At 36.4% G+C, this 26,159-nt stretch overlaps 1 protein-coding gene across 3 annotated transcripts in view; it reads right to left on the reverse strand.

The window, feature by feature from the left end:
• Positions 1–148: 148 nt before the first annotated feature.
• The window catches only part of EIF2A (eukaryotic translation initiation factor 2A), a 37,179-nt gene continuing 11,168 nt past the window's right edge, over positions 149–26,159 (reverse strand). For 2 of the 3 annotated variants that reach the window (XM_065943693.1, XM_065943695.1), the window contains exons 3-14: positions 24,069–24,143; positions 21,422–21,540; positions 20,294–20,396; positions 19,963–20,045; positions 16,921–16,994; positions 16,636–16,780; positions 16,316–16,432; positions 13,002–13,573; positions 8,920–9,033; positions 4,594–4,722; positions 3,814–3,879; positions 149–697 (exon numbers count right to left, since the gene is read on the reverse strand). In XM_065943693.1, coding sequence (XP_065799765.1) covers positions 632–697; positions 3,814–3,879; positions 4,594–4,722; positions 8,920–9,033; positions 13,002–13,573; positions 16,316–16,432; positions 16,636–16,780; positions 16,921–16,994; positions 19,963–20,045; positions 20,294–20,396; positions 21,422–21,540; positions 24,069–24,143 — 1,663 coding nt within the window. In that variant the 3' untranslated portion in view covers positions 149–631. The remainder of the gene's footprint in view (positions 698–3,813; positions 3,880–4,593; positions 4,723–8,919; positions 9,034–13,001; positions 13,574–16,315; positions 16,433–16,635; positions 16,781–16,920; positions 16,995–19,962; positions 20,046–20,293; positions 20,397–21,421; positions 21,541–24,068; positions 24,144–26,159) is intronic. The other variant, XM_065943694.1, reaches the window with a different exon arrangement.

Consider the following 26,159-nt stretch of genomic DNA (forward strand, 5'->3'; position numbering starts at 1 on the left):
TCATTAAACAGTCAGGTTTATTATCTGAAATATCAAAATGTTTTATTATTTTCTACTTTTAAAGTTCAGACTTTAAAAGTAGTCAGAAAAGCTTTACTTCAAATACTACCAATAATATAAACAATTTAATATACTTAGTACAACCTGATTTTAAGGCTTTTCTTTAATGTTCAACCATATAATCTTTTAGGATCAAGATAGTTATGTTATATATTCGAAGGAAAAATTTCCCAAACTTGTTTTTGTAAATTAATAAAGAACTTGCTAATCGAAGAACTTATAACAGAGTCAACAATGATTAAAATTAAAATCTCTTTATTAATTGACATGGTAAACACTGTCCCCTACTAAAAAATGACATCAGTCTTTCAACCTGCCAAGCCCAGCTAAACTGAAAATCATATGTCTCTTTTCTATACCATATGTTGACATGATACAGGGTGCAGGATGTAAAAATCAATTTAACAGACATATTAAGTAACTGTACAGATATGTAGAATCGTAGATAAGTGGTCAAAATTATAAGTGAACGTTAAATGTAGGCACACGGATATTTCTATGTACACTGATGGGTTTAACAGAAAATACGTTTGCAGTGATTTCTGGTAACCAGCTTGCTTTCTCTGAATCTTTAAATACCCAGCTCCAAATCTTCCAGCTCTTGGAGAAGGGCTTTCTCTTTCTGAATTTTCTCCAACTAGAAAAGTTTAAAACAATAAAGTTATTAAACAGGAAATGAAATAATTATTAGCTCAATAGTCACATAGCAAAAGAGAAAAAATTTAGAGAAAGAATATACCTGAGACTTTACCAGATTTTTTGGTAACCACAGATTTAAAAAATACAGATTAGAAACAAGGTCTAATCTGTTGTTTGATATGAATCAAGTACTTGTGTGCAATCTCAAAAATGACAGAATGATCTCTGTTCATTTCCAAAGCAAACCATTCAATATCACTGTAACCCAAGTCTATGCTCCAACCACTAATGCCAAGAAGCTGGAACGGTTTCTATGATGACCTATAAGACATTCTAGAACTAACACCAAAAAAAGATGTCTCTTTCATCATAGGGGACTGGAATGCAAAAGCAGGAAGTCAAGAGATACCTGGAGTAACAGGCAGCTTTGGCCTTGGAGTACAGAATGAAGCAGGGCAAAGGCTAACAGAGTTTTGCCAAGAGAACACACCGGTCATAGCACACACCCTCTTCAACAACACAAAAGGAGACTCTACACATGGATATCACCAGATGGTCAATACCAAAATCAGACTGATTCTGTTCTTTGCAGCTGAAGATGGAGAAGCTCTCTACAGTCAGCAAAAACAAGACTGGGAGCTGACAGTAGCTCAGATCATGAACTCCCTATTGCCAAATTCAGACTTAAATTGAAGAAAAGTAGGGAAAATCACTAGATCATTCGGGTATGACCTAAATCAAATCCTTTACAATTATACAGTGGAAGTGACAGAGTCAAGGGATTAGATCTGATAGAATGCCTGAAGAACTATGGACAGAGGTTTGTGACATTGTATAGGAGGCGGTGATCAAGGCCATTCCCAGGAAAAAGAAATGTAAACAGGCATAATGGTTGTCTAAGGAGGCCTTACAAATAGCTGAGAAAAGAAGAGAAGCTAAAGGCAAAGGAGAAAAGGAAAGATACATCCATCTTAATGCAGAGTTCCAAAGAATAGCAAGGAGACATAAGAAAGTCCTCCTCAGTGATCAGTGCAAAGAAATAGAGGAAAACAACAGAATGGGAAAGACTAGAGATCTCTTCAAGAAAATCAGAGATACCGAGGAAACATTTCATGCAAAGATGGTCTCAATAAAGAACAGAAATGGTGTGGACCTAAAAGCAGAAGATATTAAGAAGAGGTGGCAAGAATACACAGAAGAACTATACAAAAAAGATCTTCATGACCCAGATAACCACGATGGTGTGATCACTCACCTAGAGTCAGACATTCTGGAATGCGAAGTTAAGTGGGTCTTAGGAAGCATCACTGTGAAAAAAGCTAGTGGAGGTGATGGAATTCCAGGTGAGCTATTTCAAATCCTAAAAGGTGATGCTGTGCGTGTACTACACTCGATATGCCAGCAAATTTGGAAAAAGCAGTGGTCACAGGACTGGAAAAGGTCGGTCTTCACTCCAATCTCAAAGAAAGGCAATGCCAAAGAATGCTCAAACTACTGCACAATTGCATTCATCTCACATGCTAGTAAAATAATGCTCAAAATTCTCCAAACCAGGCATCAACAGTTCATGAATTGTGAACTTCCAGATGTTCAGGCTGGATTTAGAAAAGGCAGAGGAACCAGAGATCAAACTTCCAGCATCCACTGGATCATAGAAAAAGCAGGAGAATTCCAGAAAAACATCTACTGCTGCTTCATTGACTACGCTAAAGCTTTTGACTGTGTGGGTCACAATAAACTGTGGAAAATTCTGAAAGAGATAGGAATACCAGACCACCTGACCTGCCTCCTGAGAAATCTGTATGCAGGTCAAGAAGCAACAGTTAGAACTCAACATGGAACAACGGACTGGTTCCAAATTTGGAAAGGAATACATGAAGGCTGTATATTGTCACCCTGCTTATTTAACTTCTAAGCAGAGTACATCATGAGAAATGCCAGACTGGATGAAGCACAAAATGCAATTAGGAGTGCCAGGAGAAATAACAATAACCTCAGATAAGCAGATGACACCACCCTTATGGCAGAAAGTGAAGAGATACTAAAGAGGCTCTTGATAAAAGTGAATGAGGAGAGTGAAAAAGCTGGCTTAAAGCTCAACATTCAAAAAATGAAGATCATGGCATCTGGTCCCATCACTTCATGGCAAATAGATATGGAAATAATGGAAACAGTGAGAGACTTTATTTTCTTGGTCTCCAAAATTACTGCAGATGCTGACTGCAGCCATGAAATTAAAAAATGCTTGCTCCTTGGAAGCAAAGCTGTGACCAACTTAGCATACTAAAAAGCAGAGACATGGCCAACAAAAGTCCTAGTCAAAGCTATGGTTTTTCCAATAGTCTCATATGGATGTGAAAGTTGGACTATCAAGAAACCTGAGCACCAAAGAATTGATACTTTCTAACTGTGGTGTTGGAGAAGACTCTGAGAGTCCCTTGGATTGCAAGGAGATCAAACCAGTCAATCCTAAACGAAATCAGTCCTGAATATTGACTGAAAGGACTGATGCTGAACTTGAAGCTCCAATACTTTGGCCATCTGATGTGAAGAACTGACTCATGTGAAAGACCCTGATGCTGGGAAAGACTAAAGGCAGGAGAAGGAGACAACAGAGGATGAGATGGTTGGACAGCATCACTGACTCAATGGACATGAGTTTGAGCAAGCTTCAGGAGTTGGTGATGGACAGGGAAGCCTGGTGTGCTGCCGTCCACGGGGTCACAAAGAGTCGGACACGACTGAGCTACTGAATTGATGAATCAAGGAGAGAAAAAACAGAGCTGTCTTACTGCATCCTCTACGTCTAATAAATCTTCCATTCTACACTTGGGCTTCAGAGTACGGAGGACAGGATGAAGGAAAAGGGGCAACAGGACAGTGTGACCTGAGATACGGAAAAGAAGAGAATCTTCTTCTTGTCTAACATAATAAGCTAGCCACAGGAAATAGGGACGCCCTCATTCACCACGATCCACGTTTTCCCCTATCCTTGCGTATTTCAAAAGAAGTTTTAAAATCTATATACTCTTTAATCTGATTAAATAGTTGCTTGTAATAAAAAGGGGAAGGGTGGTAGTAACTATGAGCCCGAATGAAAAATGCAGAAAAGACCTGATTTTTTTCTAGCTGTTTTCCAGCCGCTGCTTGTTCTTTCAGCTGTTCAATTGCTTTCAGTTTCTGTAAACAAACAGGAGCCAAAAGGAAGAAAGAATAAGTAATTTCAGAATGCACAAACTTTCAAAATTAAACATAAAATTGTTTACATTAAGAACATGAAATTTGGTATTTTTCAAAATATTAATATTACTATATATGTACATCTATGTATATATAAATATATAATATATAAATATATATATACTATATATGTACATCTATATATAAATATATGTCTAATTTCACCATTTATTTCAGTACCTCATGGTACCTGGACCATGTCTTTAGCTTTAAGAGGAACTCTGTAATGTAACCTGGGAAGCGCTCTAGAAACCTGATTTTACCTCCAAGGCCACCATCACACAGTCGTTGCAATATGACAAGTTAATAAACTTCCTTTTGTACCTCGTTCTTCATCTTTAAAAATGGGATGGATATCTGTCCTACCTGTCTCACAAGGGTTTAATGAAGTAATGAGTATCAAAATGTTCAAATGTACATTATTTCTTATTACTCTAAAAATCAATAATAAAGGACTAATATTGCTTAGACATCTGTGAATAAAACTAAAATCAGTACCATTCCTAAGTGACAGTATATTTCATGGTGAGAGAGCAACAAGGACGGCTACAAACCCCTCAGATGCCTGTCGTTAGGCATCTGAACACTATTTCCTTTATATAACCCTCACATGTTCCTTCAATACACACTGTGCTTTGCACTGAAGTCTCCCACCTTCTTTAGGTTCTTGATTTTTTTGTCTGTCTCAGGGTCCCCGGAAGTTGCCTGAGAAACAGTATTTCGTGGAGTGCTTTGTGGGGCAGGAGCAGGTGCCGTATCTGGACTCTTGTCACTTCTTGCTTCCTGCAAGAAATATTTTCAAGAATTCAGTTTCAAAAACGAAATCACTGAAGTATTTCAACAAACACAGACTTTTAGAAAAAAAAAATATAATTTTATCTTTTACACATTTTATATAAAAAAAGCAACTGAATCGCTGGCCCCAAATATGTTACACAGTCCCATAATAGTTACAATAAAGCTTAAAGAAATATTTCAGTACAATGCGATATCCAAAAGGCTAGATCTGTAATTTAAAGTTAAAGTAACATAATAATAAAATAAAAACAACAGCATCTTGGGGAATTCCCTGGTGGCCTAGTGGTTTTAGGACCCTGAGCTTCTACTGCAGGGCACACAGGTTCAACCCCTGGTTCAATGACTAAAGATCCTTCAAGCCGCGTGATGCAGCCAAAAAAAAAAAAAAGCATTTTAGTAATATTAGCAAAATGTAATAAAAATATCATGTTAGTAATGTAAAATATAATTAGTATTATAATGACAAGTGGAAAGAAATGAAATGACCTTAGTAAACGAGGAGATTACTGTTTCAGCCAATAAGCTTTCTAGATTTTTGGTTATTTTGGGATGTGCTGTAATATGGATTTGGAAACGCGAGAGGGCTTATCTAACTAAGGTGTGTGAAATTTCACTCTTGGGATATCCTCCAAAACTATGAGTATGTAAACTCAAGTACATATAACAGATGATGCTAGAGGGTAAATCCCATAGAGATTTATTTACAATCAGATCAATTCAGCTCGGCAACACTGTGCCATGGAGAACTTTTTAAGTAGGGCTTCTGCTTCTTCCTTACAGAGTTCCCAGTGGAATACACAGACTCTGTAAGACTCTAGAACCTCTTAGAGTTCTGGAATACTCCAAAGTATTGGAATACTTTTCCAAACAAAGTTTGGAATACTTCAAACTCCCAAAGCATCCCAGGGGAACATGGGACTGGGTATCACTTCTAGATCTCCAAATCTAAAAATGTCTGCCGAAGAGTTTTTAGACAGTGCAGAATTGGACCATTTTTTTTCTTTTTTAGAGTCATGTTGGTTGTAATTTGTACACTGCAATCCACAAATGCTAATTCCTAACCTTCTATGTGAAAACATTACCGAGTATTTAAGAGTATTCAGAAAGAAATTATTTAGTTTCGACCCTTAAGGAGCCTGTAAGTTCTGATAATATGGTGTAGTTTGGTATTTTTCATAATAATAAAAATTAAAGGAGAAGAGTGGATATAAGGAGAAGAGACATACTTTGCCTACCAAAATTCACTTTTGAAATCTGATTAAAAAAAACCTTTTTAAAATTATTTATTTTTATTTATTTTGGGGCCGTACTGGGTCCGCTCTTCACTGCAGCACGTAGAATCCTTTAGTTGTGGCATGTGGGATCTAGTCCCCTGACCAGCGACTGAACTCAGGTCCTTTGCACTGGAAATGCAGAGTCTTAGCCACTGGATCACCAAAGAACTCCCCTCAAATTTTTCAATTTAGTTGTTTGTGGGAATATCCTGGCAGTCCACTCTCACAGCTGAGGGCCTGGGCTCCATCCTTGGTGGGAGAACTAAGAGCCTGTAAGCTGAGTGGCATGTCCAAAAAAATAAAAATGTAGTTGTTTGTAATCAACTGAGAATACTAATTTTCTAGGAAGATTAATGTCATATAAAAAACTATTAAAGTTAAGTGAAAAATGACACAATTTCTCCATATTTTAAAAAACAAAGAGTAAGTCAAAATGTCTATGTTACTATAAATTCTGGTCATTCTCTGGAAAGGCTATGCATATGATAAGATTAAACTCTTTGTTTCAATTATTTTTTATAAAGACGAGAAGTTCATGGAATCACCATCAATTTATAAAAGTACTTGGTTAGATCATATACATCTGACTCCTCTTTGGTTCCTTAATTCAAGGTCAGGCAAAAGAAAAAAGGTCTGGTTAAGGTGCGGTCCAATCATAGATGGTTTACCTTCCTTCTACAACACAGCCATGACTTCTCCTAAATTCATCCAGCTGTCTCAAAAAAAAACAATAATTCTTTGCATACTGATAGAATTATCTTGAAAGTAGAAAACATTTTACTCTCACTGAGAAAACATGCAAAGAGCAACTCCACAATGATGGGTTAGTAGTATCATCTTTAGTAAATAACATGTGTCAGTGATTATATGGCTGTATGAAGTGGGGTGTGGGAGAGTGTTTCTGTAATTATTACGTTTTACAGTAAAAGCACTCATTGTTTTTCCAAAAGAGCCACAGGGCTATCATTAAGAAAGTCTCTATTTTAATATTAGCCTTTCTAAATTAGAAAACTGAGTCTATGACCCTCTTCCCAAAATTTTATGTACTCAAGTATCAGAAAAACACACAAAATAAATAACTAATATTTTATTACAAAGGGATTTTACTTAGTTCAGTACCAGCAATGGTCATAGTAAAAATATCTTCTATAAAGAGGAAGAAATATCACTTATAAAAAATAGTATTCTATTTTGAAAGGATTTCTGAAGACCCTTAAATCTCAATTAAAAGGAATCTTATACAGTCATTTTAAAAAACAGGATGGCAGTTCCTCAAGAAATTAAACACAGAGCTACCATATGATCCAGCAATCTCTCTTCTGGGAATATATATCCATAGGAAACAAAATCATTATCCCAAAGAGGTATCTGTACTCCCAGGTTTGTCACAATATTATTTATAACAGTCAGGGTATGGAAAGAAGCTAAGTGTCTGTCAACAAAAGAATGAATATAGAAAATGTAATATATAAACATTAAACATATATAGAGGAGAATAGTATCCAGCCATAAAAAAATAAAATAAAAAGGAAATCCTACCATTTGCAACAACATGTATGAACCTGGAGGGCATTATACTAAGTGCAAAAAACCAGAAAGAGAAAGATAAACAGATAAATACTGCATGGCATCACTTATAAATGGAAGCTAAAAAAGAGAGAAGTCAAAATCACGTAAATGGAGAGTAGAAATGGTGGCTGTCGGGAGCTAGAGGGAATGGGGGATGGGAGAAACGGGAAGGGGCTGGTAAAAGGGTACAAACTTTCAGTTACAGCATGAATAAGGTTTGAGGATGTCATGTATAATGTGGTGACCATAGGTGATAATACTGTATTATACTGAACACAGCGATTGAAATTTGCTAAGAAAGCAGAATTTAAATGCTCCATCCCTCAGAAGTAAATATGTAAGGTGATATATGTGTTAATTAACCTGATTGCAGGAATCCTATTACAATGTATACCTATATCATATCATCATGTTGGACACTTTAAGATTCTTATTTGTCAATTACACCTGTAATCATTAGCTGGAAAACCACCACCACCAAAAAAGGAATCTTAGCTACTAGTCTGTAACATTTGGGACCAGCAGAAGTCCCTACCCACTCTGATGAGAGTCTATAAGTCCTGCTTTTACACTAGTCTAATACGTGGACTAGTTCATTTTACTTGGAATCACCAAATCCTGGGTTATTTGAAATTATTTCTGGAGATAAAAATATATCAACTACAAAAGAACACACCAATACCTTAAGCCCAGATTCAGCAGAATACGGTTGCACAATGAAATTCTACTGGAGAAGGATGTGGCAACCCGCTCCAGTATTCCTGCCTGGAGAAGCCCAAGGACAGAGGAGCCTGGCAGGCTACAGTCCCTGGGGTCACAAAGAGTCGGACACGACTGAGCGACTGAAGATGGAAGAAATTCCGTACCTTAAAATAGTAACTGCCTACCAAAACACCCGAGTAACCTAGAACGGTCAAAATCTAAGCATGAATAGGCAAGACCAAAGCGTCTGAACCTCACCAATGCGATTACCATGGCCTTACTGGCCGCATTTCCAGTCCTGCTGGTCTCACTACCACCGTAAGTCACAAGCCGTCACCATTTATTCGTCAATTGTTACGCTGGTGTGGTTTTCCAACTACGAAGTATATAAAAAACTATTTTAAAACAATTCCACTTGTTTTAAATAGCACTTCTGGTATTTAGATTTCTAGTTGGACAATTTCCTGTAGTAATCTACTGAGTGACAAAATGGCTTCATAATCATGCAATTTCTGGTCTGCAGTTTATAACCTGACAGTCAAGTTTTTAGGACTACAGTTGTTTAAACTTTAAGGCATAGGGCTAATTTAACTGGTTTTGTCTGTTTTGGTTTTGAAAAGATAAGTATCCCAAGTACCTGCTTTGCAGCTTTCTTAGCCTCATGCTTCCTTTGATTTTTAAGGGCTGTTTTTGATAATGGCTTCTCATTTCCTGGTTGTGGTTTCATATTCTGAGGTGGTTCTTCTTCGTGCTATGGAAAATACAATAAATGATTTTGAAATGGAGTCCATGTTTTTAAAAACATATACAACAAATTATACAATTTTGCTAGTACACGACAAATTTATTTTATCAAATTTATCTTAAGTTCACTGACAATATTTCAAAACTCTTGTGGCAGGTATACTTTGATGGTCAGAATGGATTTAATAAGGATCTTCCTATTAGTTGATATATGGTATCTTTCAATTATATAAGAGCCAGCAAAATTCACTTTATTTTTGTTTAAACAATGGCATTTTTCTTAGTACTACCATTGACACATGATTTTTATAAAATTAGATACTAACAATAACTTCTTCTGTGGTCCTTTTGGATCTGACTACTGCCAAAAGAAATCCAGTTGCCTCAATTATTTTCTTTGCACAAATAGTCAATTGATAGATCTTTATTTGCAAAATCAGAGATTAGAAGATAAATGGAAAAAAAAAACTGATAGTAAGAAAACAAATCGAATAGGAAGGGGTAAATAAATTACATAATTATAAATTCAGCTAACATAATGAAGAAGTCTTTAAAAAACTAAGCAACTTGTCAGACTATACAATGAAAACAATCATTTTCATCATCAGATATAATCATTAACTACATTCAATAAGAGGGTGAATTACATGTAGGATCAAGAAGGATTTAATGTAAAACACGATGACTATACTTGATAACACTACTGCATAACTGTGCAGCTCAAATTCCTTGAGAGTAGAATTCAAATGTTCTCAAAAAATAAATAAATAAGGTGGTAGATGTGTTAATCCCCAGGTGAGAGGAAACCTTTTCAATGTATATCAAATTACTATGATGTACCCTTTAAACATCTTACAATTTTATAGATAAATTATGTTCCAATGAAGCTGGGGGGGGGGGGGGAAGTAACACCAGAGTAGTTGCAGGCAACATGTAGTATAAATAACAGTACTCAACTTCTTATGAGATTCATCTACTTATTGATTTCTCCCAACTTTGCTATAATCTGAATGCTGTCTCTTAGACTATCCATACTCAGCACATCAAAAGGACCAGATCTCCATGAAGCTTTTTGAGTACTAGATCTCAGAGCTGTATTATACTTACAAGTGCCATAATCAAATGGGCAGGGGTCGAACATTTAAGATATAGAGTAATAGCAAAAAGCCATAAGGTGGTTTTATCTTAGCAGCTTCACTAACTGTAGAAAGCATCAAAGTTCTGTGTGTGAACACACCCGACTTGAAGCAACTGAATAGATGAGAATCCATAGTTGTACAAGAGACAAATGTGCACAGCAAGCCTTTCACTTTTTTATATCCACTGCTCATAATGATAGTGAAGATATATGAATATTTACTCAACATTTGTGTTATACATCAAAATTCTTTCAATTGTGAGCTCTTCTATATAGTATCTTGCTTTAGTTGAGAAGTTTCCACTCATGAGAACTTCGAAAAAAGACAAAGCAATTAAGCAAGATGCAATAAGAAAGGATGAAGTCCCTTCCACTCTCTGAGCATCATGTAGCCATTGACAGACTTTCATCTTGGATGAAAGAACGTCCACACGGTCATCATGGATCACAAGCTTTCCTGGCTTTAGTATGTGTCTACTCATCTTTGCTACAATCTGAATGCTGTCTTTAAACGATCCATACTCAGAAATTTCACTCTTACTAATAAAACTTGTTTCTTCAGTAACATTAACTCTAACATCGTTTTGATGAACACGTTATAAAAGTGAAGCTTCTCTGAAAGCCAAGAAATACTTCCTTAATTAATATAGAAATTTTTACTTATAAAAAAAGTAATCTTTTTTCTTCAGAGGAAAGAATCCAAACACATTTTTTCCTCCTTCTTCTATGTAACCTTCTTTCTTTGTGAAATTATCAACCAGGCTATCTTTGTTTCTAGTAATTTCTTGACAATATTTTCTTTGTAATTTAGCTCTCTTCTGGAATTAAATACATACAAAAATTGCTCATTCATAGGCAAGTAGCTCCTTCAACTAAAATGATGTGACAGGGTCACATAATCCCCAGGTTATATACAAAAGCAAAAATTTAGTGGAAATCTTAACTGTCAACAAAGTTTGGTTTTAAGAAGCTCTTACATAGTTTTTTCCCACTATTTTCAAAGTATATTCTTTCTATTTTAATTTTTCTCCCTCCACTGACCAAATTAGTTTTATGAGTCAGAGAACAAAAATATATACTATTAATAATTCAGAATTTCTTTCTCTTGTGCTAACTTGCACAGATTTAGAAAGCAGGATGGGTTGAGGTCACTTTTTTAATCTTGTGGAAGAAAAATTTCAATTGAGAGAGAACAAATTTTAAGACTAATATAGGCTTTTAAAAAAATCTAAAGACAAAAATAGTAAATAGGGCTTAATTTGTCATATGTTTTTATATATTTTTACTAAGTAACAATGCAACAAAAATGTTTAAACAGAATATTTCAATGAAGTCAAAATGCTGCATTTTGTGGAGGAGGAGGAAGAATTGTTCCTTTTGTTTTTGAGAAGGTGGTGAGTGGCACAAGGGAGCCTGGCGGACTTCAGTTCCCAGGGCAGCGGAGTCGGACACGGCTGGGCGACGCAGCACAGCGCAGCGGTAAGAGGCGCACGGGAAGCAGAGACATTTGCCCTTTGAGAGCGCACCCTCTGGCCTGAGGGCCTGATCATTTAGCGACTATACACTTCCGGTTACTTGGAACAGTCCTAACATACACCTCATGTGTGCTCTTGTGCGTGAGCTCAGTCGCTAAGGCGGGCCCAACTCTTTGTGACCCTATAGCCTGCAACCCGCCAGGCTCCTGTGTCCATGGGATTTCCCAGGCAAGAATACTGCTCTAGGTTGCCATTTCTTCCTCCAGGGGATCTTCCCGACTCAGAGATCGAACCTGTGTCTCCTGAGTCTCCTGCGCTGGCAGGCAGATTCCTTACCACTGAGCCACCTAGGAAGTATCTTTCTATGAATACCAGTAATTTTGTTCTTCATTCTTAGAGTAACTTTATTCCTCAACATCACCACAGAAACTCATCTCATTAATAAATGCTCGAATGAGCTCTGAAATGAGCTCTGAAACATTTTATAGTAGATCAGCATCTGACCAATACTTGAACCACAGTTTTGCATCAGAGGTAAGGATCTAATGGTCAAAGGACAAGTGTATTTTGTTTGATCAGCAGTGTCTTAAAAAAATTGAGGCATTTCATACAAGCATCCAGACTTGTTTTGTCTTGAAAAATCAAAACATTTTGGCAAGCTGGGTCTAAAAATGTCCTGTGGAAACAAATGGCTACTGTTGTGCAGTTGCTATGGCCTTTAAAGAGGGAATGTTCTCTCTCTTTCACCCTTCCCCACCACTCACCATTGCCTCACACTACCAGCCTAGCTTGCCAGGCATTTGAATTTGAGCCCACACTCTACAGCCAGTGAAGTCACACCCACTCATCTTCACCAAGATTTTACATTAATTACTTTGCCAAGTTAACAACCTTTCACTATCTTCAGCAGCAGGTCCTCCACAATTTCTACCCTAGAAATTTATATCTTCTAATCAGATACCAAGTAACACAAGAGCACGTATGAGAAAAAGATCTAGGGCATAAAGAATGGATGCATGGATACCAGGGGCGGGGGAGGAGGGGAGGGATGAATCGGGAGATTGGGTGTGACATATATACACTACTGATACTGTGCGTTAAATAGGTGACGATGAGAACCTGATGGACGGCACAGGGAAGTCTCCCCAGTGCACTGGGCGACCTAGATGGGAAGGAAGCCTAAAAAGAGGGGATATACACATACACACAGCCGATTCACTTTCTGTACAGTGGAGACTAACGCACCATTGTAAAGTAATTACACTCTGATAAAAATTAATAAATACATTTAAAAAAAGAAAAGACCCGGGGAACTCTACATTGAAAAACCTTTTCCTAACAAAGTAGTAAAACTCTACTTACCAGTTTGGAATTGGTGACTGGTCTATTTCTTAAAGCTGGGGGTCTATAAGCTGTTGCAGCTTTAGGTTCTTCACTAGGCACATCACTTGGAACTACTTGGTAAGTTATTGCTTTTTCTGGAAATATTCCATCTAAGAATGGCTGCCAAGAAACCTGCCATAATTCTGCATTTGATGGTACGTCATACTTGTGCAAGACAGAGCCCGTGTAATGCCAAATCTTGTACCCGTTATTCACACGTAACCGCGGGGCACACGTGGCTGTTAAAATGTGCTCACCATCTGGGCACCAGGCAAGATACGTAGAATCGGAGGCCACCGGCTTAGAGATGAGCTTGTACTTTTTAACATCCCACACCTCCATTTGTCCCCTCAGATTCCCAAATCCAGCCAGGACTAATATGTGTCCATGAGGGCTATAGTAGGCCGCATTACGAGGGCCGGTTCCAAAATCAAACACGGGATCACACTTCAGGTTGAAGACTGTCGCTTTGGCAGGCATGAAACCGTACACGGCACAAAACTCAGTAGAACTAGAATTCCAAACAACATCATAAATGGGGCCGTTTTTCGCTAGAAGAAGAAGATAAAATCTGTTAGTGATAAAGAATTATATACAGGAAAGTAATATTTACTGCACAAGTTATAATCATACAATGCTCATAAATTAAGTCAAATAAGAAAAATCCAAAACTTTCACAGTATGCCAAAATTAAGATTTTTTTACATGACATACTATGGAAATTAATATATAACTACAAATTTAATTAAGAACCTCTAATAAATCTCAATTTCTTTTAAACATTTTGGCAGTGTGGACTCATAGAAGCATCAGCTATTATTATTATTATTATTAAACTCTTGATAGTCTTCCTTGCCAGAGGCAATATATGTATATAGCAATAAAAACACAGACTATACAAAAGGACAAGCCACAAAAATAAGTCCCTCTGGTGGTTCAGTGGTAAAGAACTCGCCTGCCAAATCAGGAGGTGTGGGTTCCATCCCCGGGTCAGGAAGAGCCCCTGGAGACGGAAACGGCAACCCACTCCAGTGTATTTGCCTAGGAAATGCCACTGAGAGAGAAGCCTAGCGTGCTACAGCCCGTGGGTGGCAGAGCCAGACACGCCTTAGAGGCTAAACAAGCATGACACAGACAGCCAGTCCTCTGCCACATTTCCTGCATATCATTTCAGGATACTTCTGCTGAAACTAAGCGTCTCTCCCTTAAATACATAAATGCACGCACACACAAACGTTTTAAACCTTCCTCGTTTCATTTAACACTCCTATCTTGGAAATTTTTCCAAAAGCGCACACCGTGCTCCATCACAAGCCTGCTGTTTGCTTCCCGTTTGTGCGAACGTACACGCGCAGCACCTGTAGGACAGGGCGCACACGCGCTCCTTGACGACGCACACGACTCGCCCTTTCGAGGCGCCGCGCCAATTCACACCGCCAAGAGCTGCTGACAGCGAAGGCTTCCCCTCGCTCTCGGTTTCATATTTTATCTTTGCCAACCTATTAGGTGAAAAACGGTGCCTCGTTTTCCTTTATTACAAGCTAAGCACCTTTTAATACACTTATGCATAATCTTATTTCTTTTTTTAGTGTCCTAAATAGTCCTGTGGGCTATTTTTTACTGTCCTATACCTACTTTTCTTTCCTATTATTGGTCTTTGTTATACTTAATATACTATCAAAATTCATCTTTTCTCATACTCATCCCTTTTCTAAAAATATTCTTCCCTAATTTATTGTTTGTTTTGCTTAATTTATGGACTCTTTTCTTCCCCCAATGTAGAAATCTATAATTTCATATAGTCCAACTTATCACTTTCCCCATATGACTTCTGTCGTGTTTAGAAAATCTTAGTCTACTTTAAGATTAGAAGAAAATTCTCCCGCATTTTCTTCTAGTTCTGTAGTTTTAGACATAATTTTTTGGCCCAGTCAGAACTTATTTTGGTAAAGGAGTAGTAGCAAAAACTTTTTGTTACTAACAGCCAACTGTCCCCAAACCATATATTACAAGAGCAGTATTTTCCCCCATGATTCAAATGCTGACTGTATTATAAGTCAATGGCTACAGAAGTATGGATCTATATCTGAATCCTGTTGTTTTCCACTGATTTATCTGCCTATCCATAACACAGAACCAAACTGTCTTCATTACAATTGCCTGACATCTTAATAGTATCAGAATCCCTCTCTCCTTACTCTTTTTTTTTACAAAGTTTTCAAACCATTCTTGCATGTTTACTTTTTGATATCGACTTTGGAACGAGCTTATCTACTTGTAAAAAAAAGAAAATCTACTGGCATTCTAATTTAATTTTTAGATCAGTTTGGAGAGAAATGACATCTTTGTAAAATTCTTACGAAAGGTTAGTTTGCCCTTCATTAGTTTTCTTCCCTTCAGTCCTATATATTTCTTGTTTTTTTGTTACTGTATATGGAATCTTTCCTTCCATTATGCTTTATAAGAGGATGCTGTTTATACTTTGACAGTCTGTATGAGCTGAGGTGATTTGCTTTTCACTTTCAAAACTGTATCCTTATTCTTTTGATCAGGAACATTAGCTAGGTCTTTCAGAATGTTAAATAATAGTAGAAAGTATGTGGGGGGGAGTCATCCTTGTTTTGTTCCTGACTTCAATGGGAATATATACTTTTTAAAAAGAAAGTTTACCTTACCCTTACATGTTCAATTCAAAATAAAAAAGATCACCGAGTTGCAGGAATTTTGAAACAACCTTAACTCCTTGAAACAAGGTACAAGGTGGCTAACACTCTTCACTTCTGAAGATGCTGCTAAACCCACGAGATCAACTTGTAGTCATTGTTAGTTAAATAAGCTCCCGAAAAGCTAATACAGTGGAATTACCTCACTCAGCAAGTTCCCTACTCAACTTGCAGCAAAACTAAATCAACTAATTGGATTCTGTCAAAAAACAGTATGTTTGGGGATGTTAAATCCCTTAATGAAAATAAATTTTATCTTAAAGGTTGTTAAGACATGTGAGTTCTATCACTTGATCTAGAACTTAGATGTGGACTTCCCTGGTGGCCCGGTGGTTAAGAATCTGCCTTGCAATGCAGGGAAAGTGTGTTCAATCCCTGGTCAAGGAACTAAGATCACACACGCTGTGGAGCAACTAAGCCGGCGTGCCCAACTACTGAGCCTTCGAGCCACCATCAGAGAGTCTGTGCCGCAGCTAGGACCTGACACAACTGGGGGAAGAAAAGGACTTAGAGGATAACATTTTTGTGGCGCAGTATTTTTACTCATCATCGACTCCGCCCGACACTCACGTAATTGCACCACGGCACTCTCTCCGTTTGTGGCCATGTAATGCAGCGTCTGCTCCCCATAGTAGGAAGCACCTGTCTTGTCGACATCTGTGCTAGCTATCACCAACACAGCAGTAGCTAGAAGCAGAAAAACTTTAATTAGGTTTAAAACATAAATTAACCTAGCGTTGATAAGAAAAGCATTAAGAAGTGTAACAGACCATATGTAAATTTTCAATAAATAAGCAATGGTAATTTTTCCTTTTTCTATACACACAGGAATATAAGTATAAATTAATGCTTGATAAACAAAATGGGAGATAAAAAGATATTTATCATACCTTTTTTGTTCCATAACATTGTGACCTTATCAGCCTTAAAGAAACTTTTATTGGCTAAAGCTGCATGAGGTTCATCAAAGTTGGGATACTGATATAATCTAACAAATGAAGGTGCACCCTTACTTCCTGGAACATAGACAGCCACCTAAGATACACAGACATAAATAAATACTTAATTTTTTGAAGCATATACTAAGATGGACATGTCTTTAAAGTCACCAAAAACCAGGAAAAGGTTCAATCTCATACCATCCCACATGAACAAACAAAAACATTAGCAATTACCTTGTATGGCTGGGGTCCAGGTGATAACACAAAATCATTAATTTTTTTCAAATGCAATTTATTTGCAATTTTGTCTAAAAAAAAAGTAAATTGTGTTAGGTTAATGAGTGAAAGCTGACAGATATGTATCAAATTCTGAATACATTATAAAAGGTTAACATAACTATACACAAAATGTAGTCTCATGTAGGCAAGGCAGAGCTACATAGCAGAAAAAGCATGGGGTAAGAACGAGATAGACCTATGCTTGAATTCCTACCCAGTCACTACTAACTGTGTGACATTCGCCAAGTAAGAGAATCACATACTTAATTCCTAGTACACAGTGCCAGGCACAAAGTAGGTATTAAAGAAGTATCAGTTCTCTTCCCTTAAACCTCTGAACTAATGTCACCTTAGAGCCCATCTGATGGGAAAGACGACGCTAGCTTGCTACTGTAGAATGTGGATATGAAAATTCCATAACTAACATGATACACAGATCCATAACCATGATAATCACAACTATAGCAACAATAACAGTGGCTGGATATTTGCTGAATGATTACTCTGTGCCAGGCAGTAAGAAACCCCGTTATCAACCCTACTGCTCCCACAGTCAATGGGATCAAGAGCTATCACTCCTCCTTTGTTCAAATACAGAGGTCAGCAGCTGTCCAAAAGCAGCACACCCAGCTGTTAACCTGGCAGCCCCCCCTCTCAGCACGCTCATGGCGTGGTGAGGAAGGTGAGTAAGCAAGCTAACCCCAAACCCGCGGGAGCAGGTTAAGTCTCACAAGCAGGAAACTGAAGGGTACAGCTAGATGACGGTGTGGACATTATCAAAATCAGCCTGCACACCACCTCTGGTACATGTGAACAGTTTCTAATTCCCATTCTACTTTCTCAACCTAAAACATGGTTATGTCCTGATAAACCCATTGTAAGTTGAAAATATCGTAAGCTGAAAACGCATTTAATACGCCTGAGGTGTGAACACCGTCGCCTAAGTCACACTACCCTAATATGCTCAGAACACTTAATGTCAGTCCATCGTTGAGCAAAATCATTCAACACAACGCTGATTTATAATAAAATGGTGGGTATCTCATGTAATCCATTGAATACTGAGCTAAAAATGAAAAACATAACGGCTGTAAGAGCCCAGAATAGCTGTAAGTTTATCAGTTGTCGACCCTTGTGATCACGTGGCTGACTGGGAGCTGTGGCTCACTGCTGCTACCCAACATCATGTACCATACCACATATTTCTAGCCCAGGGAAAGATCAACACTCAAAGTACAGTTTCTACTGAATATATTTCACTTCCATTTTAATACAAAGTCAAAAAAGATAAGTCAAACTATTTCAAGTCGGGGACTGTCTGTACTGAAAACTGTTCAGTCACCAACAGAATGCTCTGAGGACAAAAGGAGATGCAAAATTTCTTCTTTAAAGTATTTTTCAGTCATCGTGTTACTGGTGTTATATTGCTGGTACTGCTATTCTAAGAACATTATGTGGTCGAGTAGAACAAAGCAAATGAATAATAATGTGGATGTGCTATTCTCAAACTATCACCCCCGGTAGCCCAGAACACCAGATTCTCAGTGTTAGCAAAAAACAATACAGATGAAAGATACGAAAAAAGAAAAAAAGGAGTAGAAACAATGATCAATCAACACAGTAGCAAAGAGAATCCTCTACACCCAGACTGTAGTCTCTAAATACCATTTTCCACCAAAAGAGAGCAGAGTGTACTAGAGAATTGGCTGATTACAGGTATACAGCAAGAAATAAACAAGATAACCCTAGAATGACTTGTCCCACCATACAGCAAAGAAGTCATTAAAGACCAATTACAGGACAATTTAAGCATTAATAAGAAGAATTTTTAAAATGGATTAATCATATATGTTCATTAGGTTGAGGGGAGGCTAACTTGTCTAAGGGATCTAGTTGCTAGTGAAAGAATTCATTTCATTAAAAGTGATAAAGGAAAAGAATATTTATCTTGCCTTTCTGATATAAAAAGTACCACTAGATAACCAAATAGTAGAAAGGTGAATTCTCTTTATAGTGGTAGTATAAACTAATAAATGAGATGAGAAGGAGGGAAACTTTAATATCAGCAATTTCTAACCACTCATGAAATAATGGATCAAGGCACTGAATATTAATGCCAATTAACTATACAAAATAAAAGACAATGAGACATTAGGCGCTTCTTAATAAAAAAAAATACTGCCTTATGATGATGTAGTCTTGCCCTCATCTCTCCCAGAAAGAACTTGAAACTGACTAGCTCTAGATTCAAATAGTTATTTACAGGAAATAGATGAATATGGTAAATTACAGAATAGGATACAAGAGCAAAACTTAAACTATGGGAAGATATATAATACAAGTAACCTTGTTTCTAAAATAATAAACTGCAAGGGGAAAAAAAAGAATAGAGAGGAAATCTATATTTAAAGAAACATATATATATATCAACTGTAATATGAAAGAACTTATCTAGATCTTGAGTTTTAAAAAACTTACATTTGCAATTATTAGAAATTTGAAACTGATCAGATATTTATAATCTGTGATAACAGTATTATGACTACCTTACTGAAATATTTACAGGTAAAATTATATGATGTTTATGATTTGCTTAAGCAGAGTAAAAGAGATGGTAGGTGAACAGATGCCTGGATGAAGAAGGACTGGCAACAGGGTGATGATTACTGGGACTAGGTGTCTACTTTTGTGTTTGAAATTCTACACAATATTTTAAAAATTTGTATCACAGAATTTTAATAGCAACTAAACTCAGTAAGAGCTATTAAAATATATTAATTTAGCAGCAATTAGATAGTAAAATTTTATTATAAAATAGCATCTTTGTGTTATAACATTTTACTAGCATTTAGACTTGAGTTACTCAAATGAATTCCTATAACAGCAACTGTTAATACAAAAACAGTATTTAGGAGAACCGTATGATGCCATATAAGGCAATAAAAACTGTACATATTTATAGTAAATAATAAAATTATTTCATAAATCTTTCCATACTAAAGTTGTTGTTTTCAAAAAAGTGAACTTCGTTGTTAACATTTCGGGCACAGAGCGTTTCATCTTCTGACCAGGAAGGACACCTACAATGAAGCGAGAGAATATAAATGTAACATGTTAACGTTTATGATACTGTTTTACCATTTAAGGGAGAATACTCATAAAGAAAGATAAAGATCTTACTCTATCACATTTCCACATGCAAAATCCTTAAAGGTCTAGACTTTGATCTGACAAGTTATATTCTAAATTATATCAGAGAAACAAACAATATACAACAAAGATATTCAAAATATTTAAAAATAACTAATATTTTAAAGCACTTATTTACCAATTTTGCATTTTTTTCTGAATGAAGGACTTCAAACATGTTCCAGTTTTCACATCATAAAGTTGCAAGTTGGGTATCCCAGCTGTATCATCTTTAGAAGCTGCTATAAAAATAAAATTTTTTTGTAGTAACTGTCTCCTAACACCAGTAAAAAGATTTCATTCTTAGAGGAAATTTCAATAAGATTAGGTAAGAGGTGCTTTAAATCAACTTTCCCCTCTAACTTAAATCATAGATTTAATCATTCATTCCTAAAGCCATGACACTATGACAGTTGTTTGAGAAGTTCAGCGTTTCTGAAATGAGTCAGTTACTACAGTTTTTAAAATACTTAGATCTCTCGTTCAGTCTGATGTGGTTTGCTGCTAAACAGACTAAACTGTCTTATTATGAAAGCTGTGCCTATAAGTCACACACACATGAAAAAAAGTTACATAAAACCACTCATAGTTCTCAACTGATTCTCCAATTCTCTTTTACTTACTTGGAAAACTAAGATTCATTACAGTCTGTGCCTCTTGGAAGAAGAAACTCAGAAGGTTTATAACCCAATAATGAACTACTAACATATATTTATTCAACAATATCCAAATTATTACAAAACGATTTTTAAAATAAGCTCTATACTAGTGCCCAATATTTTATTACTCATCTACAAAGCAGTTACATAAAATGCTCATATAAAGCATATTAGATCTTCAATTGTGCCAGAAAATGGCACACCATTTCCTGTCATACCATCCACATTTCTTAGATGATGTGTCTACTATACTTCCGCTTTCATTTATGCTTATATAAAACATTTTTTTATTTTAAAGTTCATTATTATTCTTAATTTTTGAGATCTTCTTTATCCAGTGATTATTTATAAAATTTTATAAAATTTATAAAATTTTCCCTTGAGCTTTTTCTTTTCCTCTATCTCATGACAAATCTTCTAACTTGAAATCATTTAAAGTACACTGTATTTGGGGAATGCAAGATTCATTGTTGATTAAAAACATTCTTCAATACTGCTTAGTATTATAAAGATTAACTGCCTTCCTATAAGGTTGTAAACCGCTCTTTGTCCCCCCACTGAGCCGCACTGGTCCTATCAGAGCCTGTTTCCAGCTGGAATATACTTACCTGCGTAAGGCTGCCATGTTGCCAGGACAGTGTTTTTCGGCGAGAACTCAAGGCAAACTGCCTTTGGAAGGTCGAAGGAGTGCAGCCGGCCCTTGGTGGTGACACTGATAACATTTACTCTGGTTTCAAAAGAAATGACTTCAGCAATGAAATCCTGTCTCACAAAGTCAGCACTTACAAAACAGTCAGCCTTCTTTCTAAACGCAGGTCACTCTGCAGTGTTCATTTTTCACAAAGATCAATTTTCAGTTAGTTCTAGAAAATATCCAATAAATACTCCAACATAAAAAAGGGTATGTTTTACCAAAAGGCCCCTATTTAAGGCTGGTGCTGGGAATTAAAACAGAATTTTCAGGAAGACATAATAGATGATACCACCTTTAGCCAAAAAGGAAATAACAGGTCTTTGAGTGAACACAGTGCAAACCCACAGACAGGCAAAGGAATATCAAATTCAAGAGAAAACAAAAAGTATATTTTTTAATTTGAGTAAATGGAAACTGCAGCAGCTGGGGAAATCATCAAGGAGAACTTTGATGTCTATTAAAATCTCAGAAGCATTCTCCAAGACACTACTATAAGAATTATCATGATACAATAAAGACAAAAACGACAATAACTGTGTATTAAAAAAGCAGTTTCCATTTTTTGGAGCATTTTCTATGTACTATGTTCTGTTTTAACCACTTTATGTACATTTTCTAATTTAATCCTCACAACAATCTCATAAAATAGAGATTAACATCTCCATTTTACAAATGGTGAAACTGAAGGTTTAAAAAAAAAAGTGATATGATTTGATGATTTGCCCAAGATCATACTACTAATAACTGCCAGAGCAAGGCTTTGAAACCTGTTTGGCCTGACTTGCTCTTGTGTAGTCCTTGGGATTAAAAAAAAAAAAGATATTCCTTCTCACCGCAGAAATTCCTTATTTTGTTCAACTCAAGTTTGAGAACACTGGGTTAGGATAAGCAAAAACTACTTAAACACACAGATACACATGCTTACAACTGTAGATTCTTTACAATTTACTGCAAATTACATATTTTAGAATTACATGAAGGTTTTTTTTGTTGCTGTTAGCTTTGAAGTTATTCTTAGTTTAATGAAGGGTGTATATTTTAAATATGCATATATTTAAGGAAAAATCGGCTATAGCTTCTGACTTAATGAACTATGGACTCAGCAAAGACTACAATCAATACACTACATCTGTTTCTCTTGCCCCAGGGACAATATGTATTGTTGTGGCTGCAGCACCTTAAGGAAATAAATACTAGAGGAAGGTATAAAAAAATCTATTTAAAAAGATGAATGGACACACCATGTGGGGACATAGTAAAAGGATTGAGTTGAATTCAACAGAAAGCAAAGTGGAGATAGGACATATAAAATAATTAATGATAATTGCCAAAGTGAAAATAAACTTACTCAATAAACTCTAAGTTATCAGAATAAAGGATACATCAAAAAGATAATAGGCAATGAAAAGATGTATGGTATATCCTATCAGATAGTAAATTTCTATCAACTTATTACCCAAATAGTACAAACTGAATATGGATTTAAAAACAATACAACCCAATAGGTTACACCTAAAGAAATAAGTTGAAAGTACATCCTTTCTTTTGAGACTAAGACTGTTAACATTGTGAATAAGACCCAATACAATTACATTCTTAATAATTTGAGTAGTAGTTTGTTGATTATGCTTAGTAACTTAAAAAAATACTAATGAACATTTTTATTATAAAAGTGAATCCTGCCAGCTACTTATAGTTGTAGAAGTGAATCAACTAACTCAACACAACCTTTCTAGCACTTTTAAAAATCATGTGTTTAATCCAACTTGACATGATAGTTGAAAGACCTGAGAATATATCACCATGGTGTAAGAAACATTTAAAATGCACTTTTGAAACTCATGTAATCATCTTTCCCTTTAAAAATCTAAGCTACTGTATCTGACTAAACACAACAACACTAAAATAACTTTAAATCAAGCAACAAATATTCGGGCATTTTTTCTGGTTCTGTTAATTAAAATACAGTGACTACAAAAAAATGGAACAGGATTTGTTTTCTGAGTGAAATTATGACACTGAAATCTAAATACTTATTTTTCTGTAAGACCAATTTTATAATCTGATTATTTTATGTAATATAGACTATACCAAACATACTTCTGAATAACTTATACTTAATGACATGCTGTTATCTACAACAAAATTAACAACAATAAATACAGCTGTTAAGTAATTTAACAGCAAAAATATAAAGTATCTAAGATAAAGGAGCAAAGAGAATTATTCTCTAAGTATTAATGCAGAACTCAAGAAACCCTAACCAGTAATTTAGAGCACTACTTAAAACAAACTCTTGGCATTAAATTAATAGCCCCTTTTCATATGTTCCTTTTTAATTCTAAGAAACTAGAGAACTCAAACAAGTGTGACACATAAATAGAAACTAACAACTTTGGAGATGTTCTGTGGATGTTATACTGGAGAGAATGCCTAATTGCACCAAGACTATAAAGATGAACTTTTATAAATGACATCCAAATACATGTTATTCAAATAAAACAATTATGTTTTATATTCATGACATAGTAAAAAAAAAAGTTATATAAATAAACACTAACTTTTCTCCATTGCCCCAGGCAAACAAGGTCCCATCTTTACTAAAGGTATAGGCTTTGCAATCTTTCCCAGATTCTCTGAAAAATGACAAGAAAAAAAAAAGCTTAAATTAATAAACATTAATACTTTAAAAAAACCTAATCAAAAATCCACAATCTTACTAATTTAGTGACTGAGAACTTACATAAGTTTTAGAAAATAATTCCAACATGCTTTAGTTCGTCCAAAATACTTTCTCTCTTAAATGTAGCGTTGACTACCACTGTAAAGTAAGCTGGAAATCTATTTTTATACCAACAGATCAATCTTATGTAAGTAATGGAGCCCTTTGGGGTGAATAACTAGTTTGTCTGAAAACTCAAAAAAGTAAGTGTATGTGGAAACTAGGAGTTCCCAGGTGGTTCAGTGGTAAAGAATCTGTCTGCAATGCAGGAGACCTGGGTCTGACCCCTGGGTCAGGAAGATCCCCTGGAGAAGGAAATGGCAACCCACTCCAGTATCCTTGCCTGGGAAATCCCATAGACAGAGGAGCCTGGCGGGGCTATTCCATGGAGTCACAAAAGAGTAGGACAGGATTTAGCAACTAAAAACAAACAACAATGTGGACGTTACCAGCTGTCAGTTCTTATCCTGAGACAGCTGAAGGATTTCAACACAGCTTTGTAAAGAATTTCCCAAACTACCAGAGTAACAAAACAATGGTGGATACAATATCCTCAAGTAGCCAACAAGTGCCCCTAGATTTGAAAGACAAAGATCTTCCATCAATTTCTCCTGTGCAGACACAGAAAGTATTAACAACCAGAAGAGGATATTCACATTAAATAAATATGGATGCAGTATTGTGTACAAAAACTAACCTGTGGAACTTGGACTTCTTGGCAATCTTCTATCAAATGATCAAAACTTTAAGCACTGTATCTCTCAAATGGAGATGGCCACTGTGAGTACAACTCCCAGAGATAATGAAGACCCATAGAGAAATGTGTGTGTGTGTTCAGTAATGTCCATACGTGTAGTCACAACATCAGATCAGAATTTTGTAGCTAATAAATATTTGAACTGCCAGATAACACCACACTGAGAACTCACCAGTACACTCCTTCTAAACAGGGCACTATCTTTGCATTAATTCATCTGAAGATGACATCTGTGTTTCTGCAAGCACACAATAATGCCCAGATCTAAAAGCTTGATTAGAAGCAGGTTTTTAAAAATCTTCATAGAAGGTAAATACTACACTGGTCCTATTGCAACTCACCAAGAGACACGTAATGTCTCCTTGTTCTACTCTTAGTGACGCGGAGATTGTACAGGACTCATTATGCACCTCCTCAGACCCAGCGAATCCTTCCTGCTCCCAGGCGCCAGCCATTCAAGGCAGCGATGTGGCCACCTCACCTCCTTACCACCACTGGCTGTCTCAGATGCTTCAGGAATGCGGGCCACATGTCAGCCTGGCGTCCATCACACCTACTGCAGCAGCAGGAAGGGGGGTGCTGGCACTCAGATTCAGCCCAAAGAGATCGAAAGAGACTCAGGCTGCAATCAATTCTGTGCCCACCCTCTTAATAATGGGCTGTTCTAAGGCACAGTGGTTTTACACAACCTCACTGGAGAGATTCTGCATGACCAAGCAACGCGGCTGGATTTTGTGGACTGGAGGTAGCTCAGTGCATCCTATTCTGTGTTTCCTTTCACTTCCTTTTCTCATTTCCCTTTCTCCCTCAATTCTGCTGCCTTTGGACTGCACATCCCAATGAAGCGCAGCACAAAAGCTTTAATACAGACTCATTTTCTAAAGTGGTACTTTTCAAATATTAAAGTGCATACAAATCACTGAGGACCTGGTTAAACTACAGATTTTGATTCAGTAAACTGAGTAGGGCCTGAGATGTTATATTTCTGCACTGACTCAAGGTGTTGCTCATATAGTTGACCTTGGGCCCATATTTTCTGTAACAAGGTTCTAAAGAACTGGATCTAATAAAAAAATCATCAAGAGAGTCAGCCGATGGCCGTCTGATTATAAAGTTCCCTATCAACAGTTCATCTAACAGTTTCAGCATCTTTCGATGATCATTTGCCTAGAT

Source organism: Muntiacus reevesi, chromosome 8, assembly GCF_963930625.1.
Source record: "Muntiacus reevesi chromosome 8, mMunRee1.1, whole genome shotgun sequence".
NCBI classification, from domain to species: domain Eukaryota; kingdom Metazoa; phylum Chordata; class Mammalia; order Artiodactyla; family Cervidae; genus Muntiacus; species Muntiacus reevesi.